Source organism: Oppia nitens, unplaced genomic scaffold, assembly GCF_028296485.1.
Source record: "Oppia nitens isolate AA-2021 unplaced genomic scaffold, nextdenovo-longstitch-racon4-pilon3 scaffold1_pilon_pilon_pilon, whole genome shotgun sequence".
Taxonomy (NCBI): domain Eukaryota; kingdom Metazoa; phylum Arthropoda; class Arachnida; order Sarcoptiformes; family Oppiidae; genus Oppia; species Oppia nitens.
The window spans coordinates 3,450,138-3,474,537 of record NW_026533199.1 but is presented as its reverse complement, the minus strand read 5'-3'; the positions used below and the strand labels follow the sequence as shown (position 1 = coordinate 3,474,537).

General features: G+C 29.8%; 4 protein-coding genes across 4 annotated transcripts; all 4 read right to left on the bottom strand.

Moving 5' to 3' along the window:
- Positions 1 to 385: 385 nt before the first annotated feature.
- LOC128952863 (metastasis-associated protein MTA3-like) lies at positions 386 to 7,022 on the bottom strand. The gene is made up of 14 exons (XM_054298318.1): positions 6,683 to 7,022; positions 6,131 to 6,198; positions 5,769 to 5,862; positions 3,270 to 3,681; positions 2,918 to 3,206; positions 2,711 to 2,844; positions 2,534 to 2,625; positions 2,356 to 2,472; positions 2,203 to 2,298; positions 1,844 to 2,134; positions 1,591 to 1,782; positions 1,386 to 1,514; positions 1,107 to 1,329; positions 386 to 1,045 (listed from the first exon to the last, which is right to left on the bottom strand). Exons 1-14 carry the CDS (start codon positions 6,720 to 6,722, stop codon positions 850 to 852), a joined length of 2,373 nt encoding a protein of 790 aa, XP_054154293.1. The 5' UTR covers positions 6,723 to 7,022; the 3' UTR covers positions 386 to 849.
- An 884-nt stretch (positions 7,023 to 7,906) lies between these two features.
- LOC128966268 (hybrid signal transduction histidine kinase M-like) lies at positions 7,907 to 12,598 on the bottom strand. Its single transcript, XM_054313116.1, has 7 exons — positions 12,098 to 12,598; positions 10,723 to 10,830; positions 10,312 to 10,655; positions 9,620 to 10,240; positions 8,488 to 9,565; positions 8,201 to 8,425; positions 7,907 to 8,143 (listed from the first exon to the last, which is right to left on the bottom strand). The coding sequence occupies exons 1-7, from the start codon at positions 12,114 to 12,116 to the stop codon at positions 8,028 to 8,030; spliced, it is 2,511 nt and encodes an 836-aa protein (XP_054169091.1). The 5' UTR covers positions 12,117 to 12,598; the 3' UTR covers positions 7,907 to 8,027.
- A 653-nt stretch (positions 12,599 to 13,251) lies between these two features.
- On the bottom strand, positions 13,252 to 16,579 carry LOC128952630 (armadillo segment polarity protein-like). Its single transcript, XM_054298049.1, has 4 exons — positions 14,411 to 16,579; positions 14,001 to 14,341; positions 13,739 to 13,923; positions 13,252 to 13,680 (listed from the first exon to the last, which is right to left on the bottom strand). The coding sequence occupies exons 1-4, from the start codon at positions 16,350 to 16,352 to the stop codon at positions 13,662 to 13,664; spliced, it is 2,487 nt and encodes an 828-aa protein (XP_054154024.1). The 5' UTR covers positions 16,353 to 16,579; the 3' UTR covers positions 13,252 to 13,661.
- A 2,608-nt stretch (positions 16,580 to 19,187) lies between these two features.
- LOC128951731 (protein enabled-like) lies at positions 19,188 to 21,437 on the bottom strand. The gene is made up of 5 exons (XM_054296995.1): positions 20,928 to 21,437; positions 20,689 to 20,857; positions 19,527 to 20,632; positions 19,326 to 19,462; positions 19,188 to 19,263 (listed from the first exon to the last, which is right to left on the bottom strand). The coding sequence occupies exons 1-5, from the start codon at positions 20,930 to 20,932 to the stop codon at positions 19,235 to 19,237; spliced, it is 1,446 nt and encodes a 481-aa protein (XP_054152970.1). The 5' UTR covers positions 20,933 to 21,437; the 3' UTR covers positions 19,188 to 19,234.
- Positions 21,438 to 24,400: the final 2,963 nt, after the last annotated feature.

Sequence of the window (24,400 nt, the reverse complement as noted above, 5' to 3'; positions counted from 1 at the left end):
AGTCAATTGCTTAATATATATATATATTTATATTTAAAAACCAGTAATTATTTAGTAATAATTCACAAGTTGTGTAAAAATAAAATATATTGACAATTTGTTCCTTAATTATCTACATATCAATTAATTTTTGTTAAAAATTGTACAAATATATTATCATTATCATCCGTTATTTCAATATATAATTATTATTAAATATAAAATGAAAAAATTAACATTAATTAAATCGTTCGCCTATTTCTCACATTTCATTATTATCGACACTTGAGTGAAATTGTAAACTTTGTTTAATATTTTTAAATATATTTATATATATATATAATTTGTCAGAAAACTTTGTTATTAATGATCACAATTATGAATATAATGATTAAGTTTTTTTTATTTGAGAAAATGCTGTAATGAAAGTAAAATAACCATTTGTTTCAACAAACAAACAAAAAAAATGAGACGAAGAGGTCGTGCGTTACATTCCGTGAAAGCCATTCATCAATCAATCAATAATATATTATATATATAAAACACAATTAACAAAAAACTGTTTGTCCATTATTTTTTTTTGATTATCATATCAATTGTTTTTCACAATAATATTAACATTTAAAATAAGGCTCGGATACAGAAATAAAACATGAATTTTAAATAATAAGTTCAATGAATGTCTGACGCTTTTGAATGAAGTTGAGGCCATATTTTTTTATTATTGACATATTCCTTACGTACTAATGTTATGGTTGTATTGTTTTTTTAAAAAAAAGCTAATGAGTGGCTGAGATGACTGAATTGATAGATGAGAGAAGTGATGTCCAGATTTGTTCCGCTCAATCATCACCTAAACCAAAGTGGTTTTCACGCAATACTGACTGGATTTGTAAACAGTGGGACATTGTTTGCTAAGTTTAGTGTATTTGTATTTGTATTGACACTATTATTATTATTATTGGTCGCAGTATTGTTGGTTGAATGTAAAGATTTGCCACATCTTCTCCATGGCCTCCGAGCGGCGCGTCTTAACTCTCCTGGATTTAGTTGCCGACGAAGTTTGCTATAAAATTAATTAGTTATATAAATTGCTAATTTTTTATTATAAAAATCTCATCACAAACCGAGTAGAATCAGTGGCCACAAAATAGACATCATCGGGAGCGTCGACCCAACTAATCATTTGTTTACGTCCACCAACTCGTGTTATTGTCGCTACTTTTGCTCTACCATTTAAAGATGATATTAAAGGATTTCTGTTAGTCATACCATAAAAATCGGGAACAGCTTTGCCGAGAATACTAGGCGGTGCTAACTGACGTCTTTTAAGAGGTGGAACTGGTGATCCTATTAAATATTGATATTTAATTTTAACAAATCTATAAATTTTATTGCAAAAATACCGTTTATTTCCATTGGTCGCTTTCGTGGCATAATTGGAGACAAATTATTAACACTCCACTGATTTTTTACATTTTCTATTTCAGGTGTTTGAGGTGCTGGTAATGGTCTGGGTAATATTAATTGACCATCTATATTTAAATAGTTAATAAATGTAAATAAATATAAAATAATAATATCATTATAAATGGTAGGTAATGGTCATACCTGGGCCTCGTGGTGGTGGTATAAATGCCAATCTTTCTGGTTGTGGCAACTGATCCTTTGGCGTTGCTATAAGCCATTGAGGAGTAACCATCTGTGGAGTTCCTAATCTTTGTGATATATCAACAACTTTACCCCTTTCTATAGGTCTTGTCTTAGGTTTGGGTGGAATACCATTAGCAAACTTTGCCTGACCTGTTGTGATCAAAATTATATTAAAGTATTTAACAGTTAATAAACAAAAAAAAATTTATACATTCGGCTCGAATGGCAGTAATATTAATCGGTAAAAATGGGTTCCGCGACGCGTGACGCGATCTTAAAATGTTTGAGCAAATACGTCGAGCCACTCGTGCGGCCAAAGTTGCACACAAATAAAAAGCAGCCCTTGTTTTCATTATAGGTCGAGGACTTCCAGATCTCACAGCTAATCCATGAGATGTAGCGCAATGTCTGATTAAATGAGCTTTGAATTTAAATTCTTTGCCACAATTGTTTATTGAGCAGCGATGCGGTCGATGTGATGCCATATGAGAAGCCAAACGCTCTGCAAATTTAATTTAATAATTTAAATATACTGTAAATATCGAAATAATTATTATCGTCGACTCAAACCTTGTCTATTAAATACTTTATTGCATTCACGACACGGATATTGAGAATTTTGAGAATCTTGTGGTGCTTTTTGTGTAGCATTTAGTTTATCGATATCTGATTGTAATCATTAATAATTAACATTTTGACGATAATATAGTTAATATTAATTACCAATACGTGATGAATATTTCAATCCTCCAAACTTTTTCCAATAAGTATAACAATTTTGACAGAGACGGCATTGTAGGTGTGATGGACCCCAAGCATACCATTGCGATGATGTTTGCTCTTTAATAATAAATAAGTGTTAGTTTTTCGTTACATTCATCTCATTCATGTCAATACTTACTTCCACAGCTCTCACACGCGCGACCATTGGCTCCATTAACATCATTTGACAAATTCATGCCACCATTCATTGTATTTGACTGTTTATTATTGCTATTTATATTTATAAAAAAAGTGTTTACCATAACATTTATCTATTTTAATTTAAGTAATTTAATTTATAATTTAGTTGACTTACTAGTTAGGAATGTAAACTTGTTTGAGTTTACTTTCGGCCTCAACTGCTTTGACTCGCTTTTGTTGAACATATCTATCGGTTGTTTTCCACATATAATAATATTCTACTAAATTCTTAAGACTTTTCCACGGAAGCTATAAATTAATTAATTAAATAACATTATTAGTCTCTCAAAATAAATCAAATCTTCATTGATATAAATCATACAAAATCCTGTCTAATGTCGTTAAAGTCTTTGCCATATTTTTCAAGTGCTTCTTCAAACAGGTTAGCCTCAGATGCTGACCATTCTTCCATTTCATCGCGACATAAAACGGGACCATTATTTGGGACTAGACTGCAGAGGGCTTTCCCGATATTATATCCGTGTTGATGAAGGAGTTGCATGGCATGCAATAGTGTAATATCTCTGGAGGCGGCGGCAGCGCTCATGTGAAGACTCGGTTGCTTTATAGAACTGGAACAGTCCAGTGCCCGCGCAAATGTACCAACAGATCTACATTTCATCCATTCATTTATTACTAAATAAAATACAAATTTTGTTGCAAATTATGCAAACCTGGCTATAATTAAGAACTGATCGATTTGTTTATCAGTCAGATTGTGTTCCGGTGTGTGGACTAATGTTTCCAATTCTTCAAGCTTTCTATTATCGGACTCATCGGGTCCTAAGGGACTGGTAGGCACTTCTGCCTGATATCGTTGTCCGACTCGAATCTCTCCCCTATCGGCTAACAGAGTCTTCTGGTTCGGGTCGTAGACCAATGTATAGAAAAAGGCATCTTCTTTGTTGATATAAGAGGCCAATGATTCCGTCTCATTGAGTAAAGTGACGTTACATTTGCCTCTAATATGAGTGGCCGGTAGTGTCTCGACCTGACGCGATAGAAACAACTCTCGCAGTTTCAGTTGGTGTTTGTGCTTCTCAGACAACTGTTCTGCTTCTCTCTCCTGTTCCTCTTCTAAGGCACCTATTGTTCAATCAATTAAACCATTAATTAAAATAAATAACTATAAATAAAATTTTAATTAATTCAAATTCTGTTAAATTATAAAATTGCATTTTTCTTAATATTAAATCTGATATATTTTTAACCTAATTTATTAAAACTTCTTTAATGTTATTACAAATTAAAATTTATAACAAATGCTAATGATTAAATATTATTGATAATATTAAAGGTAGTACTGTATATTACTTCTATATACCGTATTTAATATGTATTAATAAATATATAACAATTTATAATGCTTAGTTTTCTAGTATATCAATTGATCTTGATTTGATATAGACTATTTAAAACTAAAAACAAAAAATGTAACATTATATAAATAACAATAAAATATTCTATATTATAGAATACAGAAATTTAAAAATAAACTAATAGTTAAATAAAAACTTTACAACATATGATTTACAATTCACATATAGATTAAGTGCATATGTATTGGATTATATTTTTAAAAATAAATTTCTATACAAATCTATTATATATTACCGTAAGTTACAAAATACAATATTTGTTATTTAAGTTATATATATACTATAGCATAGTATTAATAATTCAAATAAATTATATAATATGTATGAAATGCAAACTTTATATGTGAATTAATATTTACATAATACGGTTCACTAGAGATGAGCTAACAGTGCGTTTATAAGAAGTTAGTCTCATTAGTATTATTAAGACCAATGAGTGCATTGCTATGTAAGTCATATCGATTGTGCTTTAGATCAATATATTGCTAACTTTTTTTTAATTAAAATTTTCTCAAATCTTTAATATTAAAAACTTGACAAAAAATAACCTAAATATATGTGACACTAAAAAAATATATTCTTCTATTAAATAATTATGTCGCTTAAAAATATTGATTTTAAAATTTTATTAAAATACTGTATTTACTTTTGGTACTAAAATTACATTTACTCCAAAAATATCATATTTTATGACAATTTGAAAGACATAAATTTATAATTTAACCTTAAAAACAATATCTATTATACTTTTAAATGGTAATTATATGGCTATTAGTTAAGCACTAGCATAGAGACTGCTGTCAGTGTTTGAGACAATGCATTGCTATGTATAAGTGAAAGGGATCGACACTAAAATGCTATTATATAATAAAATAGTCAAATAATATGTGATCAATGAGTGGAGGATAAGGTTACGTAAAGTTATGGCAAAAAAATGAGAGATAGAGAGTCAAGTGGCGCACAATTAGCTGTTTAGGAGAGTGCTTTGATAGCATATATATATGGTGTATATATAGTAGTGTTAGTGAATACCTTCAAAAAATTAGAGAACTGTAGGGAACAGTAGGGAGGGGTCGAAGCAATTGCAAGCAAACTAATGAAGTTAAGTCATTTGGGTCGCACTATACCTATTGATATATAGACATACACTATGTAGTGGTGCTATCATTATAATGACTGTAAGCTTTTGTAAGACATTTTTGACCAAACATTTGATGCATTCATTCATTCATTTTTATTACAATCCTTTTTTTAACCACATTTTAACTAATTAACAGCTTTTTATCAATTTTTTTATTATTTACGTTTGACTACATCTTTTAAAGCGGCGATTAAAAGTGTTTTTAAGATTTTGAGACAATCATCATCTGAATGGGTTTGGAAAGAGTGTGTAATTTATTAAGAGATGTCGTGCTGTCCCCCACTCCCCTCTCCCCCCTTAAGGGCTGTTTCCCTCGAGTGCTCAGTTGATTCATATGTTGGGCACAGGAAGAAACACTATAACCTGACCAGAATTAGTTGACACAAACTTATGGCACTCACACTACAGCATCACTGCACTCGCCTATTGCTACCAGTGCTGCACCACAATCACAATGCACTCTAAAATACATCTAACATATACTGTATCCCAATATCTTAGATATCATATTAAACTCAATACATAGCATAACACAGACATTGTTTGCAATGAGACTTTCATTAGCGCTACTCTACTATAGAGTATGTAATGGTAGACACTATTAGCTAATATTAAAGGCAATCATAACAATCGATATTCAATGCAATACTCACTTTGATGTTTGTCGGCCAACACTATCAACGATCCCGAGATATCCCGGCGCCGGTAAAAACACATACATTTAGCCTCAACATTGCCATTGGGGGTCTAAATAGATATGTCAATCAATTTAATGTGTCAATCACTCTGACCATCAATTTTTCAATCATAAACCATCTCTTAAATTATTAATATTCAACTTATTATCATTTTATATATCAATTTAACAAATAATAATATCTATGGCTACTATCATAATATAATTAATATAAACAATTCAATTATTCAAAATAATATTTGACAATATAGTCATCATTAGCATTGATGGTCAACATTTTAGGTCAATTTAATAAACAATAAGTTCAATGACACTCACTTTAATCAATTCTTCTATCCTTCGGATCAGATACGGTGATGTCGAAGATGTCTCGATGTATACATAGTCTATTAATGTATTAAAAAATATTAGTAAAAACAACAAAAATTAATTGTCAAATCAAATGTCACATTTAATAAATCAATTATTATTAATCAAAGAAATAGATAAATAATTGTAAACTAAGTTTAACTTAAATATTAAAAATATGCAAAATATGAAAACTTAATACAAATATTGGTATAATAAAAGTTTTATGATATATGTCCTGACAAGAGAGCACTGGTATGCTGTTGGCGGCTATTGTTTTACACTTAAAAAACAATGTTATTAGTAAAATATGAGTGTCAAGTGCGGCCAAAGTGACCACAAGTGACCACTTGATGGCCATCAATGAGTACTCAACACAACATATCAGTGCCTATAGTGTTAGCCCTATATGTGATCAACACATCAATAGAGCGACAATTAATAGCTTAAGTGCTATAAAAAGTAAGCGTTTTGTTGTCTATTCAATCAATTGAGACAATCATTAATTCAATTAATGCTTACCTCCGACTCTATACATATTATTAGCCATTAAGTCACTCATTGTTATGATGTATGCAATCAACTAAAGCATGTGTCCCACACAACTGTCCACAACTATCACCGATAATTGGATCCACAAATCAAACAATTTGCGATATTTTGATTTCAATCACTTCACTGTTGGTTACAGTGAGAGCACAACCAGTGGTACACTCATAACAGTCAGTCCACACAACATATAGAGTCCATATTTGAGTGGAGAGTCAACTAACTAACTGGTGCTGACTGTGCTGCCAGTGCTCACTATATCACACACTCTGAGACAAACACACACACAGTGGTCACATGACTGTCACCAATAGAGGGCACTCACCCGCACCGGCACATCACACACACACACACACACACACATACACACCAACACTAACACTGTAAACATACACAATGTATAACATGCATAGTAAGTACTGGTTGTATTGCACTAATAGTAAGCACCGGCACCACCACTACTGTTGCATTACAGTACAGTATGTTTTGTTTGCTTGTATAATGTTGTTGCCTAATGTTAAAGGCATGACATGAGCAATGCATTGATTCATTGATACGATTGAAATATTCACATTTACCATACCATCATCTACTGTATTATCATAATCTAAATAATATATTAATTCAATTGACATTTTTTCATTCACTTTAATTTAATAATTTGTCAGTAAAATGAAATTACAATAAAAATGTTATCTTTTTATTAATGTTATAATAAATAATAAAAATCTCGATTTACACCATAAATACATTTTTTCACACTTTTTTTTATATATATATACTGTTGTCAAAAATTAGTGCATAATTTACAGTCAAATGAATTTTCAAAAATCATGATTAATTATATAATAAACATAAAATTGATTAATCTTATCATTATATCAATAATATAATTACAATTATTTAATATCTATTTATAAATCTGTTATTATTTTTAAAAATACGATGACTTGTAGTTTCGATTATATATATTCAATATATACTGTATTTTGCTCAACATTTATGCTAAATTAATCGCTTTTCAATTGGAACTTATAATTACAAATTTATTTATATAATTTTTTAAAAATTTTGTTCAACAATTTTATTAGTTATAAATTAAACTAAACACATAAAACCTAATTCAGCTAAAATGAAACTCAAATTCTAACAACAAAAAAGAGTATCTGAAATATAATAATTTGGAAATCCATCACCAAATAATAATAATAATAATAATTTTTTCATTTAAGTTCCCATTTATTTATTAATCATCTAAACTGGTAATAACTTTTTTTTTTGCTGTAATCCAATCCAATGACTAATTTAATCAAATCAATTAAGAGCTACAATTGGGTTCAGTGACATCAACCAGCAGTCCATCTCTTATTTTAGTCCTATCCTTATTGTTTGTCTCGTTTTCTTTTGGTGTTTGACTCGATGACTGTCTTTCACCTATTTTTTAAAAAAATAATAATTAAAGTAATAAAAAACAATTATTATTGTGAATACCTGGTGAATGATTCGGTGGAAATGAATTATATCCATAAAAGTAACGATAATATTGTTCATAAATAGGTAAATATGAAGAAAACGGATTCTGCATATAACCCATCTGAGAGTGAAGTGGAGGAGGTGTTGAAGATGGGAGAGATAATGGAGAACTTGGTGGCGATGGTTTCACTTGCGATCGACTTTCAGACCCCTTTTGGCACAAATTGCTGGAAGACTTTGCTTCTGGTATTACGGAAATAAAATTATATATTTATTAATAGTTTCATAATATTTACAATAAATACCTTTTTTGGATTTGCTCTGACTTTGAGTCGGAGATAGTGGTAATTGTGAAGGAAATGGAAAGACAAACGGCGACTGCAGACGAGGTGGACTCGGAGTTGATATCTTTGAGTTTTTGTCTTTATCGGTATAACTGTTAAAATTTGGCGCCGAAGAGCTCGTCGACAATGACTTAGTTTCAAAGGGACTATGATTTGATGACTTTCTCGTCAGGTCTACAGGTATTGCATTTGATGCCACCGATGATGGAGATGGCACTGAATATGTGGACGTCGACGGTAATGAAAATGAAGATGGACTCCATGTGTTATGTAAGTGGCGCTGTGATTGAGCGCCAGTTGCTATTGAATGGGCTTTCGGTGGTTGTAATGCTGAAGACTTATCAGATGTTGTTGTATACCATTTATTATCGAAAGAGTTCTGAAGATTCCTTCGTTCACTTGTTTGTTCATTAGATATCCGTCTTTTGCGGTCGTCTTCACCGATGTTGGGACTTAAGGTATCTCTTTTTGATGAAGAAGAGAGTTCTGTTTTTATATTACGATTGCACACATTAGTAGTTTCGAGTTTTGAATCTTTTAGCGATGAATTGGGAGATTGCGATGGTTTAAGACAATTATTCTCGAGTTTAACTTTGGCTTTCTTTGCTATGAAAGCCGATGGCGACGGAACTAAAGCACTTTCGTTGCTCTCCATAGACGAGTCATCACTGGAATCATTGGATACGTCGTCTAACTCTTCATTATTTAATAATTTATGATTTGAATGATTTGGATGGTCTGAGTCGTAGCGATCATTAAGTAATCGTTTACTTGGTTTATGTAAGGGTTTTGGCTTCTTTGCCGTATCTAATGACTCAACCCATTGACACTTCTGTCCGATCAACTCTTGCTGAGCGTTCAGTTTAAGGACTAACTGTCCGTCTAAAAAAAACTTAAGCGAACCCAGAGTTGAAATGCTATTATTTGACTCTTGAATAGAAGTTGGAAGTATTGGCTTAGCTTTTAATGGCTTCACTTCTTGGCCACTGACTGTTGTCTTTAAATCATCGACATTGGGCTTCACATCACTATCACTATTATTACTATTATTATTATTATTATTATTATTATTATTATTATTATTATTATTACTATTAGTATTACTACTATTAGTATTACTATTATTACTATTAGTATTACTAGTATTAGTATTAGTATTAGTAGTATTACTAGTATTAGTATCAGTATTATTACTGTTACTACTACTACTACTACTATTATTATTATTATTATTACTGTCACATGAATTTCGCAAACTTTGGCTTTTGTCGACACAATTATTCACTTCTGTCTTTGTCTGAGTACAAGTCATAAACTTTGAAACTGAAGACAAGATGTCTAATGCAAATGATTTGCTTATAGGAGAGTCGGTGTCTGTGTTTAATGAGTTATCACTTTGATTTGAATGGCTGTGATTTTCACTTTTAACTGTAGGTGATTGAGGGTTATCTCGATTAAGACCCAAATAGTAATACTCAATGATACTCTTGACTGACTTCCACGGAAGGAAATCCTTTTTAATTGCACTGAAATTTTTACCACAAACTTCCAGCGCTCGAGAAAACAGTTGAATTTCGTTAACGTTCCACTCGGATGTCACTAAAGTCGTCAAATTGTTTGAATTAATGTCCAAAGAGTTAGTTGTTTCTATAGTCGTCGACACTCGACAGCTAACGTCATGATGTTTTGGATGGTGTGACGACACAAAGTCAGACTGTTATAGTATTTTATAATTAATTAATTAATAAAATGCTTAATACGGTATATATCTGATCATATATTTACCAATCCTTTGAGTGCATTTTGAATCGAGTGGTCCTTTGATGTGGATGTCGATGTTGAGGTCGTGGTGTTGGTGTTCTCTTTGTCTTTGTTCTTGTCATCACTTTTATCGCATTCCGTATTATCACCGGAATTAGTATTGACCTCATCTGAGCCGAAGGTAGTCTCTTTATGACTGGTTTCGGTCGTTGAGTTTTCTTCTGTATAATTCTTATCAATAGCTCGAGCAAAGAGATCGACAGCTTTGGCTACACTCAAGAATTGGTCTAATTGTTGGTCTGTTAAGTCATTATCTGGTTTCCACCACAAAGTTTCTAATTCTTCTAATTTTCGGCCATCACTTTCACCTAAATTAAAATTTATTATCATTTATGAAAATTTATCACTATTTTCATCCACTGATGAAATTCTAACCTTTTTTAAGTATAGGTTGAACAGTTGCCTGATATTGTCGGCCAATTCGGATACGATTGCGGTTCGGGTTACGGGCCTCTTCCTCCCAATAAGAGTCAAAATCCGCGTCTATTTTGTCAATTAAAATCATTAGTCAATACCATTAACTGTTTCCTGATTAATATATTTAATTAAAACTCATTAGTCTAACTAACACTAAGGCAATTAAGCATTTATTTACTCTTTACTGTATTATTGCATTTTACTAATAGAGGAAATCTCAGTTAATTATCTTTAGTATTATATATGTAAATATAACTAAATCACTAAATATGCCAATAATTGTTTTATCAATCAGTGGTTTGTGTGTTGTAATTGTGTTTTAATAGTTTTTTTTATTTAAGACTGAGATTGTAAGCCATAGGAGAGTGAGTCCAATGGCTTATACTTGAATGCAAGTGATAGTTAATTAGCCTTTTTTTGGCTTTCATGTCGACAAGCAATCGATTATTTGATTATTTCATGTGAAAAAATATGACAAAAATGTCTCTAAATTATATAAAAACATATATACTATACTATTCTAACATTACTTGTATATAGCAATACATCGCAAACATATAGAAAATCAATAGTAATAGCTATTAATTACTTTCATATCATTTATATATTACAATGTATTTTGAATTAACTCATTATTTACGATATATTATTTGCTTTTTAAAATCAATAGACTCTTCAATTTGATAACAAATAGCTTGTCATTTGATATCATTGTTATTGTGTGTCAAACTTTATAATTAATTAATAGTTAAATAATTGCTGACAAATATATTTAAACATTTAATTGCTTTGTTAGATGTAAATGCTTTTGAAAATATTTAATATATATATATACTGTATATAAATATATAACTAAAATATATGCAAAATAATCAACAATTTGTAGTTCATATCTATAATTAATTAATTGGTGAGAAATAAGCACAAAATATATACAATTTGTTAAAAAAATATCAAATAACATAAGTATTGACATTAAAGCTATTTTTGTTGATTAATATATAAAAAATAAAATATAATAAGATTTGAAAGCAAAATATGTAACAAAAGTAATATAAAACAAAATTAAATTAATAGTCAATAATTGTATAGCATTTAAGTCAACGACCCGTTGCTTATCACAACTGAGCGCACAATTAATGGCATTTAACTTATGATTATTCATTTATTAAGACTAATTTAATGCCAATTATCACTTTAGACACTTCGCTGATGGTATTGTCCATCACTATCAACACATGCATTCATATACAAACTGACCAATTGATTGATACTATCAATCATATCGATGGTCATATTGATATCAATAGCTTAAGTGGTATTAAAGACTTACCAGAATTGGAGACATCCATCAAAACAATGGACACTCATTGGTGATCACTGAAGACTATAATTAGCAGAGTTTGGTCATAATGTGTGTCATTTGTATGCAATGTGGGGTCAAATGTCACTTAATTTGCCAAATAATGAGCCATTAATGCGATTAATAAACACAAACAGTGTTTGATTGTAACAAAAGGCACACAAACAGCACATACACTGAGTTTATGTATAAAACATTCAATGCTTACATACATTCAATACATAACACACACACACAGTGTTGAAGAATTCATAGTAAGGGAGGGACCACTCTATACACTGCCATAGCATAGCCCTGTGCTGTGTGTTGTGTTGCCTGTGCTTACACTACAGTATATGCCAAACATTGTTAGCTGTGCTCAGGCCTCGAGCCACAACACTCTCGCGTTTCAATACCACAGATCCGGCAATATCTCAGCCACTCAAGTGAGCCAATACTTACTTGAAAAGGCCTTAAAAAGTTAGCATTTGATTAACATTGAAGTCACTTCAACTACCAGTGCAAACCTGCTAACTATGCTTACAAATACTACTATACATACGCCTGTCCATTGAGAATTGCTTTTCATCAATAAGATAGCGCTTTCATACAAAAAAAAGTTTTTATCACTTATTGCATGTGATATCACATACTCAACACATCATTAGGCTATTGAATACTCATTTAATAATTACTTCACATAATTGAGTGACAAAACCAACACATCTCTCATAAGTGACATTATTATAGTAATTGTGTTAAAATTGCTTATTATTTATGTCATAATTAATTCATTTTACTTTTTAAAGACATTTACACTAATTATTAAATAACACAAAATTAACATATCATTAAATATTTTGCAAATTGAATGATATAAAATGTTAGTGAAATTATGGTAAATATAAATTTATATATATATTTATTTATTGATCAATTTTTGATTCAAATACACAATTATCTGTAAAAATGGATAAATTATATCATATTTATTATTAAGTCAATAGGAATCACAATTGTTTGAAAAAACGATTATATAGTAAGAAATCATATTAAATAATAAGTCATTGATTGCGATGCTTATACAGCTTATACTTTCGTTATACAAGTTTGGCAATTGTTTTAATTTAAAAAAAAATTATATAAAGGGATTAAATTATTATTAAAATTAAATAATATAAATTAAGCAGAGCTTCCAAATATTAAAAGTAGTTTTTAAGTGATCGTCACTATAATTAAAAGGTATAATAATTGGCACTAAAATTGAAAGGAAGACAAAGCCCTCAACACATGGAATGCTTTGTTTTTAAAAAATGAATAGTATTTTGTAATAAAATGATTAAAATAATTTATGATATATTTTTACTAAATATAGGATCGATTTTAAACCATTAAATAAAATGATAAAATTAAATGATAAATACTATTGATTTCAAATAATGATTGATATATTATTAACACATGATTTCATTAAAGTTGGTTCAAATGCTGTTAAGTCTCCAATTTATTTTCTTTGGAAATACAGTAGTAATAAAGTAATCATTGAATCGTTGATTTAGAGATCGGTGTCATACCTGTTATCATATGATTATATAAACGTTAATTAATCAAACAATTTATATAATGACATACCAGGCAGTGACGGGTCCAGTCATTCCTTGTTGTTGTTGTTGCTGCTGTTGCGGAGGAAGAGGATGAAGAGTACCATCGAGTCCATCGAAATTGAGATCAGTTGGTTCGCCCATATCCATAGGTGTATCCATTGCTGACATTACTGTATGAGCATAACCTCCGTGTGGGCCCAAAGGATCGAGACCCTTATAATTTTGTAATTTAATAACATATTAATCATTATAATAATTATATTTAAATTTAAATTACGGTAATAACATACCTGTGTATCATAAGGCCCGGTGTGGTATGGATTATGGCGACTGCCTGTCGAGTGAACACTTGATGGTCCTTGACTTCCATGATATAGTGGATCGTGGAAAGTGTCGTCCGCACCTAACATTCCCATATCGATGTCTGTATTAGTAGGTCCCCAATTAGCACCGTCTTCTCGAAATAGGGAATTTGTCAATTCCATCGAAAGACGCTTTTTGTAGTCCTGGGACTTGTCCTGAGACATGCTGTACAACACAGCAGCTGCATATGTAGCCACTCCGTCATTACGAGACTGTAATAGTTCTGTAAGAGGAGATGTGGCGTCCTGTGCCTCAATCATTTCAGCACCTGTTATATCATTGAAAATTATAAACATTTAGCAAATGTATAAACTATTAAATAAAAACCAAATAATACCCTCTTTATCGTTAGCCAACTCGCAGAGGACACCGACAGCTACGCGCTGAATGTTCTCGACATCGCTGTATAATAGTTTGACAAAAACGGGAATAACATTCAAACTACGAATAACAGCCCTATTGTGAACATCTTTAGCTAAAGTATGAAGTGATCCAACAGTTCCCTCAACAATCTCTTCCATTCTTACGCCATCCAAAGCACTCGCTTGGCTACCATTGGAAGCTAAACTAGAGCGCTGTCCGGACTCCTGATATGCCTTTTGCAACAATTGAACGAGTATTGGAATTGTTCCATGTGTTCGAAGTGGTTCGTGATTAGCCGTACAAAGAGCCAAATTACGGATCAATCCGATGACAGCTTTAATTAATGGCAAACGACTCGGTGGTTTCAACAGTTTGCTAATTACTTGAAGTCCATAGTGATGTCGAACTGCGTTTTGAGCCATTTCTGCCTCTGCGTGTCTGCAGGTCAGGTGTCGTAGTGCACAAACCGCCGGTTCAGTAATCTCTTCGTGATCTCCGGCGTGCATTATAGTGCGAACCAATGCTTCAATACCTCCCACTTGACAAACAATCGTCTTATTGTTTTGGTTATTGCACGTCAAGTTGGACAGTATGCCTGCAGAACAGGTAACCACATTGATATCAGTTGTACTTAACAACTGAACTAAGCTCTGCATTAAAGGCTCGAGATTGTTCTGATTGGTGGCCGCATCAGACAAATTGCGAAGTGTCCACAAAGCATTCAGAACAAGCTTATGATTCGTATGAGTCAAGTGTTGGGCCAAAGCTTGCATTCCTCCTGATTGGATAATTGCCGGCTTATTACTGGGACAAACTGATAGCACTTTAAGTACTCTTGAAGTGGTCCACAATAGCTTCTCGTAAGGAAATGATCGCATAATTCTAACCAACTCTGCGGGTCCTCCCGAAGCAAGTATTATGAGTTTGCCTTCTTGGTTACCATAAGCCAAAATTTGAAGACAATCAGTAACAATGGTTAAAAATTTAACATTATTTCTCTGAAGTAAAGCAACCATTTTTTGTAAGCCACCGGCCAAACGGACAGCCATTTTAGAGCCTTCTTGATGTAGCAATAAGTTATGAAGGGTTGTAATGGCGTAGAAAAGTACCGACTCTACGGGTGAACTCAACAACTTAACCAATGCTACGATACCTCCAGATTTGAAAATAGCGAGTAATCCCTGTCTGTGTTGTGAGAGGTTGTGTAAGACACCGGCCGCGCATTTGGTTGTTTCCAAATCATTTGATTGAGACATTGCCTTAACCAAAGCGGCCACCATTTGCGGTGAGTTCATAATTGCGTGACGGGACGCCTCTTTCTTTGACAACTGATGAACCATCATAGCTGCCTGTCCTACCACAACCTGATCCTCATCATTGAGCAGTTTTATGAGCTCTGGTATAGCACGAGTGGCCAAATCTGCGTCGTCCTGATAATTGATTAGATTAACGACCGCGTGCTTCAACATCTGCGAGGGCTCTGCAAGTCTTTGAACAGCTGTTGGCTGAGTTGAGTCAAACTGTGTCGAAGGGATTTCCATTCCCTCGTCGAGTGTTTCGGGAAACATAGCGGCCCTCACCCGCTGTGAACGGGTCTGATTCAACTGTTGGTTCATTTCATCGACTGCTTCATCGGAAAAAGCCGAACCAAAGTTTGGGTCCCAATCAAAGGCCATGGCATCTGATTCCATGTCATCTTCACGACCTGTAAGTGATGGTGTCTGAGTGGTGGCACCAGAATGGATACCAGAGTCCATGTATTGGTTTTGTTGCCATAAAATGGTCTTCTCGTTGGGCGCCGACACCGGCATTGCGGTGACGAGTGTTTGTTGAGATGGATGTGACGGATGTGATTGCAATGGATTAGCTGATGAACGAGATTGTGGTATGCCTTTAGTCGTTAATGTGTATGACATCACATCCAACAGTGATAATCAATGTCTGTCTTGTTGTCTGACATTCAATCACTTGTCTGACCACTCAATCGACAAACCATTCAATGATTGTCTTAATTGTTAGAAATGAGTCAACAATTAGTCAATCAATCAATTAATGTATTGTTTGTTTGACTTATAGTTTAATGCAAATGGCGTTCAATCAAACACTTAATGTCTATACAGTCAAACACTTGTCAACAATCATTGAAATCACATTTACTATACTTTTCAATACAAATCACATAAAAATTTGCATTTAAATCTATCAATAATTAATTTTAATTATATTTAGTTTAATTGTCAATTACAATTACTATCTTAAAATGCTATTAATTAATTAAGTAATATTAAATTAGTTTGACTGTATTAGTGAGGAATTTGTTGATATAATTTAAAAAATAGTTCACAAATGATGTCTACAATAGAGGGGTGAATAAGGGGTGTGGTATTACATACATGTATTGTATATGTATATAAATGAGCTTGCACAATTACACAATTACACAATTATTACACAATTTATCTGTAATAATAATATATGTATTATTACTAAAGCTATTAATAACAATGTCATATAAATTACAACTATTTTGATTATTAATAAAAATGTTTACATTATATTCAAAAGTAATATACTATTATAACTTTTTTCTATTATTATAAATTAACCATCATCAAATTAAATTAATAATAAAATTATTTATATATATATATAATAATAATAATAATAATATATATAATAATATAGACAACAATTTTTTAAATATCATATTAAAGTAAATAAATAATTTTTATTTAAAAATAATTAGAAAAACTAATGAATAATGATTTAAGTAATAAATTTTATTATTAAATTTTGTCACGATTTGTACAAATAATAAATGAATAATAAATAGTTTATAATTATATAATAGTAATAATATATATATATATATTATATATAATAAATCATTTTTTTATTATTATTACACTTCAATACACATTGATTTGGCATGAAATTGTTTGACATATATAAATGATTCAAGCGTTTCAAATACAATATTTTCATACATATCATCGTATAAATTGAAATTTTTTAAATATATTAAATTAATGTAAAAATGACTAATTTTTTAAATTATACATACAGTAAAGCACCAGAAAAGTATTGAATCAATTTTTAATACTAATTAAAAATGGCTATCAATTTAATAATGGCAGTATCTATATAATGTATAAATTGAGTTTGATAAGTTATTTATTGAATTTAGTTATATATTTTTGAATATACAAATATAATTATCGATAGCTAAGCTATAAAATTATGACAAAACATTGGATTAATAGATAAAAATTACTTTTTTTGAGTATCAGTTGGAAAGTTTTTTAAGACACACATAATTGAAAATTTTTATATTTTTAATCTTTGGTATATTTTTTTAAATAAAAAGTAAAAAAAATTGTAGATATATTAAAAGTGGTATAAAATTAATCAAATGGTTAAAAATTGATAGTATAAATGTGTGAAAAATTTTAGATCATAAGTGATAAGCTTATATAATTATATAGTTGCATATTGAGTTTTTCTATAAATTATGCCTATTTATATAATTAAATAAATAATCAAGGTAATTTTGTAATTAAAGTAAAAATGTATACAATTAATATAGTATTAATATAATTGATAATAATTTCAATATTACTGTTGATTAAATTAATTTTGATTTTGTAATTAAAGTAGCTATTAATACTGATACTTTCTTATCTATTTTAACTAAAATATATGTAATTGACTCAAAAATTATTATTACGCCATACATTTTTAATAATACAAATTTACCTTGGTTACTCATTATATAATGATAAACAGGCAAATTAACAATAAAACATTTACCCAACAATGCAGTTATAGGCATATTTAGAGCAGCAGTTAAGTACTTTAAATTGAATGCTAATTAAATTTTATATATAATTTAATTAATATTTTCTATTTTGTAATATTTAAAATTCATAAATCTAATGATACAATAATTGTTATAAATATTTGAGTAATCAAATTCCTCAAATCAATATCAATAGTTTAGTTATCGTTTAAATTTTGTTAAATATACTGTATTTATGTATTTAATTAATATATTATAATGTATTTTAGAAATTATTACTAAAAGAAATGGTTTATAAACAATGAAAAATACTTTCTGTAAAAACTCACTCACTTCGGTCTTAATTAAAATAATACATAAAATTAATTTATGAAATAATTACTTTCTAGAAATGGGGTTTCAATATAACAATACATTTGTTTAAATATCTTTAATTTCTGTAATAACCGGTAATCTAGAGATCAATTGCGAAAGTCCTACACTTGACTTCCGAGTTGTCAATCAATTCAAAAAATACTATACATGTATATACTGTAACATAAAATATTTATATATTTTTATTATCATTATTAAATTATTTTAAATCACATCCAGATTAAAGCGTAAATAAATAAATAAATTTAATTTAATAAAAACGCATATATCCTGTCATTATTCATCAATTATTATGAAAAATTTATAGCACTTTCCATGTTATAGAGTGACTATAAAATTATGTATAACTCAGCCGTGATATTCATTTTTATATACAGTTATCCATTTGAGACCCCATTTCTCATTAAAAAATTACATAAAAACGTAAAGTTTACAAAAAATAATTAATACGTATTGTGTTCATAATATATGATATAATTGGCAAAAAAATAATTTAGCAAAAATTAGCACATCATCTGATTTGCTCTCAACTCATATAGATATAAAATAATATATATATATATATATATATATATATATATATATATTAATAGATATATACCACTTAATCCATTATCGATGAGTTTATCTTCTATTTAATTCCATTTTTATGGCTAGAAATCAGAAAAAAATATTTTATACTAAAATTCTCAATTAAAAAAAAAATCAAACAAACCATCTATTATTTCGAGTTTCATTTTATTAAACTCTTTACGTATTTCACCCATAATTTCATTTTTGAATCTTTCGACATCTAATCCGTCGATTCCGTTAACTTTTATGGGATCGCTATCGACTGATCCCGTTCTTTGTCTAATATAATTCACAATAAAATAATATAATTATCTTTAATTAAATACTGTAAACAAATAAAAACCTTTGAGTATTGGTTTCATTATTATTATCTTTTGATGGACTATTGCTTCCATTGGTGGTACGGTTTCTGGAAGAAGTGTTATTATTAGTATTATTAGAACTGCTATCGTATTGATCGGAACTAGAAGTTTGTGAGCCTTCTGCCTGTGCCCTCCTTCTGGCCAATGTTTTAGCCATTTCATCCATTAGATTGTTGGCAACCGGAGCTCTTGTATTAGTCTCTCCAGAACTATCATCTCTTGTGGCCGAAGAAGTTGTTCGTTTAAGTTTGGCTGAAGCCAAAGCTGAAGCTAAGTTGACGGGTCCACCCGTTTGCGGTAAAGGAGAAGTGCCATTCATGTTACTGGTACTGGTAGTATTGGTCACAGCTGGCCTATTTACAGGTGGCATTTGAGGAGCGGGTGGCGGACCACTTAATAGACCCGGAGGTGGTGGTGGCGGCGGTGGTGGAGGTGGGGCACAAATTGCTTGAACGGGTGGTTGTATTTGTTGTGGCATTTGATGAATCGGTTGTATTTGTTGTGGCATTTGATGAATGGGTTGCGTTTGTTGAGTAATAACACCATTATTAGTAGCAGAAGGGTTTCTATGATGTGTATGCGTACCATAAGTTGGTTGCTGTGGTACTGACTGTGGAATCTGAGGAACTGATGACTGTATGGGTGGTTGTATTGGTTGAGACATTGGTTGAGACATTTGTTGATTAATTGGTTGACTCATTATGTGATTGTGATTCACCACACGATTCATATGATTCATATCTTGAATCATTTGCTGTTGTTTCCACTCATTAATATCATTAACTTGATTTTGATTCCACTGCTGACCGCCGCCACCGATGCCATAGTCATCGGGTGTACCGATATGTCCATAGAGTGGCTGTTGGTTCGATGTTATGGACATATCGGCCATCTTATTGGTCACATTATTGGTCACATTTTGGTTCAATACGTCCAATACCTTAATCATTGTGAGTGCAAAGGCGTCGGCCTCTTCTTTGCTGCTGAAGTTGAGTCCATAGACCTGACGGTTATCTCTCCACTGATGGAATGTAGGCGTCGCCTGATTATACTTAAGACCCTTTAAAATGGCGCAATTGATGACAACCTATGGACAACATAATCATGACATCCGTTGTGTTAATAAAACAAATGTTGACTCACTTCGTGGTCCTGTAGTTTGCGTCCAACGACTCGGAATGTATTGTTCTGTATGTGTTGATAGATGTGGACCCGAGACAAACCCGATGAAGAACCACTTGGCAACCATTTCTTGGTGTTGTCGTCATAGATCATGACTGATGCTCTGGCAGATGATATCGATGTCTCGCAACTGATCCAAACAAATATATTTGTCAGATGTGGTTAAAAACATCAACAGATGGTTATCAATCAGTTCTTACCTCATATTTGTTTAGTTTTAACAACGACTTCGAAATGTCATACAAACTGACAACCGATGCTTTGGTGTCAATCGTAAATCGTTTCTTAAGATTTTATTTCTAATCAATTAATATCACAAATAATTGCAGCAATTAGTGGTAACAATTGGGATCAAATGGATTGATGCATAGATAGTGGTGATGATCATTGAAAACAATTGATTGCCAACATGTGAGCGATTTTTGTTGTCTTCAGAAATCACTGAACAATGGATCAAATGATCAATTGATATGAAAAATACAAATCAATAGACAAAATGTTTTTACAAATGGCTTAATATATGGCTAATTGAGTGCACTATTGATGAGTAAATCATATGCAAAGTCAATATAAATTAACATTTGTTTCATCGATTTGTTTGAGTCATGGCTTTCAATAAATTATTAAATAATTTGATATTTATATATCAAAAAACATAATAACACTGTTTATAATGTCATATAGTATTCAATACATACAATATATCGTATCGTTTATCGACTCATAACATAATAACATAACACAAATGTATTGTGTGTTTCACTGCTTTCACTGTTTTTTCCAGTTTTGCCTTTAATTATATAATAATACATACAATCATACAATGCATTCACAATATATACTACACTTTATTAATAGTTAGTATAGACTGTACAGTACTATACGTTTAAAGCTATCCTATAGTTTAAAGCTATAGTAGAATATATAGAGTAAAGCATTGTATATAATATAAGTGTGTTTTTCGCTCACAAACAACATTCACGGCATTCAATGCATCACTCATTCACTCACTCATTGACATCACTTTTTGGGGGACTTTTCAATAATTGCTATAATTTTTTGTTGCACTCATTTAGAGGACACTAAACTCACAAACAGTTTTATATTATAATAATTGAATTTATAGATCACTTAACCATTGAATTCTCAATCATCTCAATCTATTTCATTGATTTTAATAATATATTATAATAATTCAAATAATATTTTTTCTCATATTATTTATTAAAATAAACAAAATCTCAACAAAAAATAAAAAGTAAATTAAACCATAAACATAATCAAACATTCAAAATATAAAACAATTTATATTATTAAACATATATTTTGATTTAATTTATATAGTTTTTGAATAACATATAATAATTTATGTAAAAACATAATTATTATGAACTTTAATTATAATTTGATATTACATTTTTTATTAGTATTAAATTAAATATTACGCAAACAAAATACATATTTAAAAAAAACAATTTTATAGTAAAAATTGGGAAAATTAAAGTTGTAATAAATTATAGTTTAATTAGTTTTGTCTTAAAAATTATAATTGTAGGCAATATTATTTAATTAAGTCTAAATTATATAACCATTTCATTTAATAAGATATTGAATTTGTTTCAAATGTTAGTTTTATAAATGAAATTTAAAGATTGATGTTATTATAGGATTTTAACAATAATATAACATTTGTATGACTATAAAAAAGTTTGGTGAGAGTCTTAAACAGCGGCGCCCACGACGACAGCGGCGATGCTTTTAATTTTAAATATCTGGTCAACAATACGTCGGACTTAAAAGTGACCAAGGACAATGTTGTAGATAATTTTAAACTGGATAATATTGTAATTGGTCATTTTTAATTAATTATATGAATGGGCAGATAATATACAGTCGACTGTTAAAAATTGTAAAAATGATAGTCGACTGCAATTATCTGCCCAATAATGCAATTAATTAAAAAATGACCAATTACAATCTTATCCATTTTAAAATTATCTACAACATTGTCCTTGGTCACTTTTAAGTCCAACGTATTGTTGGACAGATAATTGAAATTAAAAGCATCGCCGCTGTCGTCGTCGGCGCCGCTGTTTAAGACTCTCTCAAAAGTTTGACTTCAAAACTATCTTCAAATGATTGGTTCAATGAAAATATTGTTTAAAGTATTTACAGATTAGAGGGAAGAAAAAAGTTAACAAAAGGATGCGTTAAACTGTTTGAACATTTGAATCATTTCAACATTTATAACATAAATAAATTATATCTAAATATTTTGTATTTAAATATACATTCAGAGGTAAGGAATCTGTTATAAAAACAAAATAACTTTATATATAATTATTAATGTTTTTATAAATGTATTTGAATTTATTTTTAGATGTTTTTTATGTTAATAAACAAATATTTCTATAAAAAAATTACAAAATCCATAATATTTGAGTTGTTTTGAGTGACATTTCCTTGAATTGAGTAGTCGTTTATATTTATTGTAGTTATTATAATATTAGGGCATTTTTTATTTTAATTTTATAACATTTTTGATTAACAGTATATTATTATTTTAAATTAAATAGAAGTAAACTTTTATATAAATAATATTTTGTTTATATAAACTTTATATTTATTACAATATAATTACATTTTATAAATTGCATTTGTTTAAAATTTTACATTAATATTTATTTAATAAAGTATAATTTTTATCTTTAATCTAATAATTACTTTGTAATTAATTTATATAATATAAATTATATATAATTTATCGAAATTTTTATAATAACAATAATAAAGTAAAAGTAATTTAATATAAGAAATGCTTATTTATGTAACGGCTGTCATATATACATCCCTTTCCGACCCTTTTATAAATAAACGGAAAGTCAAATAAATATTATTATTATTTGCAAATTATGTTTGTTTTATTTGATATGATTTGCAACAATTGTCTACAAAATTAACAAAAACTTCAATTATATCCTAATTTTTAGCCAAAACTCAAAACTATTGCATTATATTTTAATTTTATAACAAATATACTGATTGTAATTTTAATAATACAGTAAAACCCATTCATTAGTTTTTAAATATTTTTTTTGATTAGATTTTTATCATATAATGTCATTGTTAATGTTAAGCATTATTATGTAATTTAATAATTTTAAATAATTTATTAAATGACAATTTGCCAAAAACTTTATCGTTTAAAGACTTTAATTATATAAATAACATAATTAACAAAAACATTTCATTTATTTTTGAAAATACAAAGTAGAGTTCAAAAGCAAAACAATTTGTTTCTGAAAATTGGTTTTTATTAATAAATTATCGGTTTTCAAATTATCGGTTATACAGCTTTTTAATTATTTTATTAATTTATATCAATTTAACTGTTTTATTAGTATTTTTCTAAACTTTGCCCTTAAGTTCAAAACTTTTTGATTATTTTTTCTCTATTTCTGACTTTATATATATGAATCTCGGTTTAGGTTTGTTTTATAAAATGTTTCGGTTTTGGATCACTATTACATAGAATATAACAGAATTTGATTGATATTCACATATCATCTATATATATGAGATTATTTCTGAGTGAGTGAGTGAGTGAGTGAGTGAGTGAGTGAGTGAGTGAGTGAGTGAGTGAGAGAGAGAGAGAGAGAGAGAGAGAGAGAGA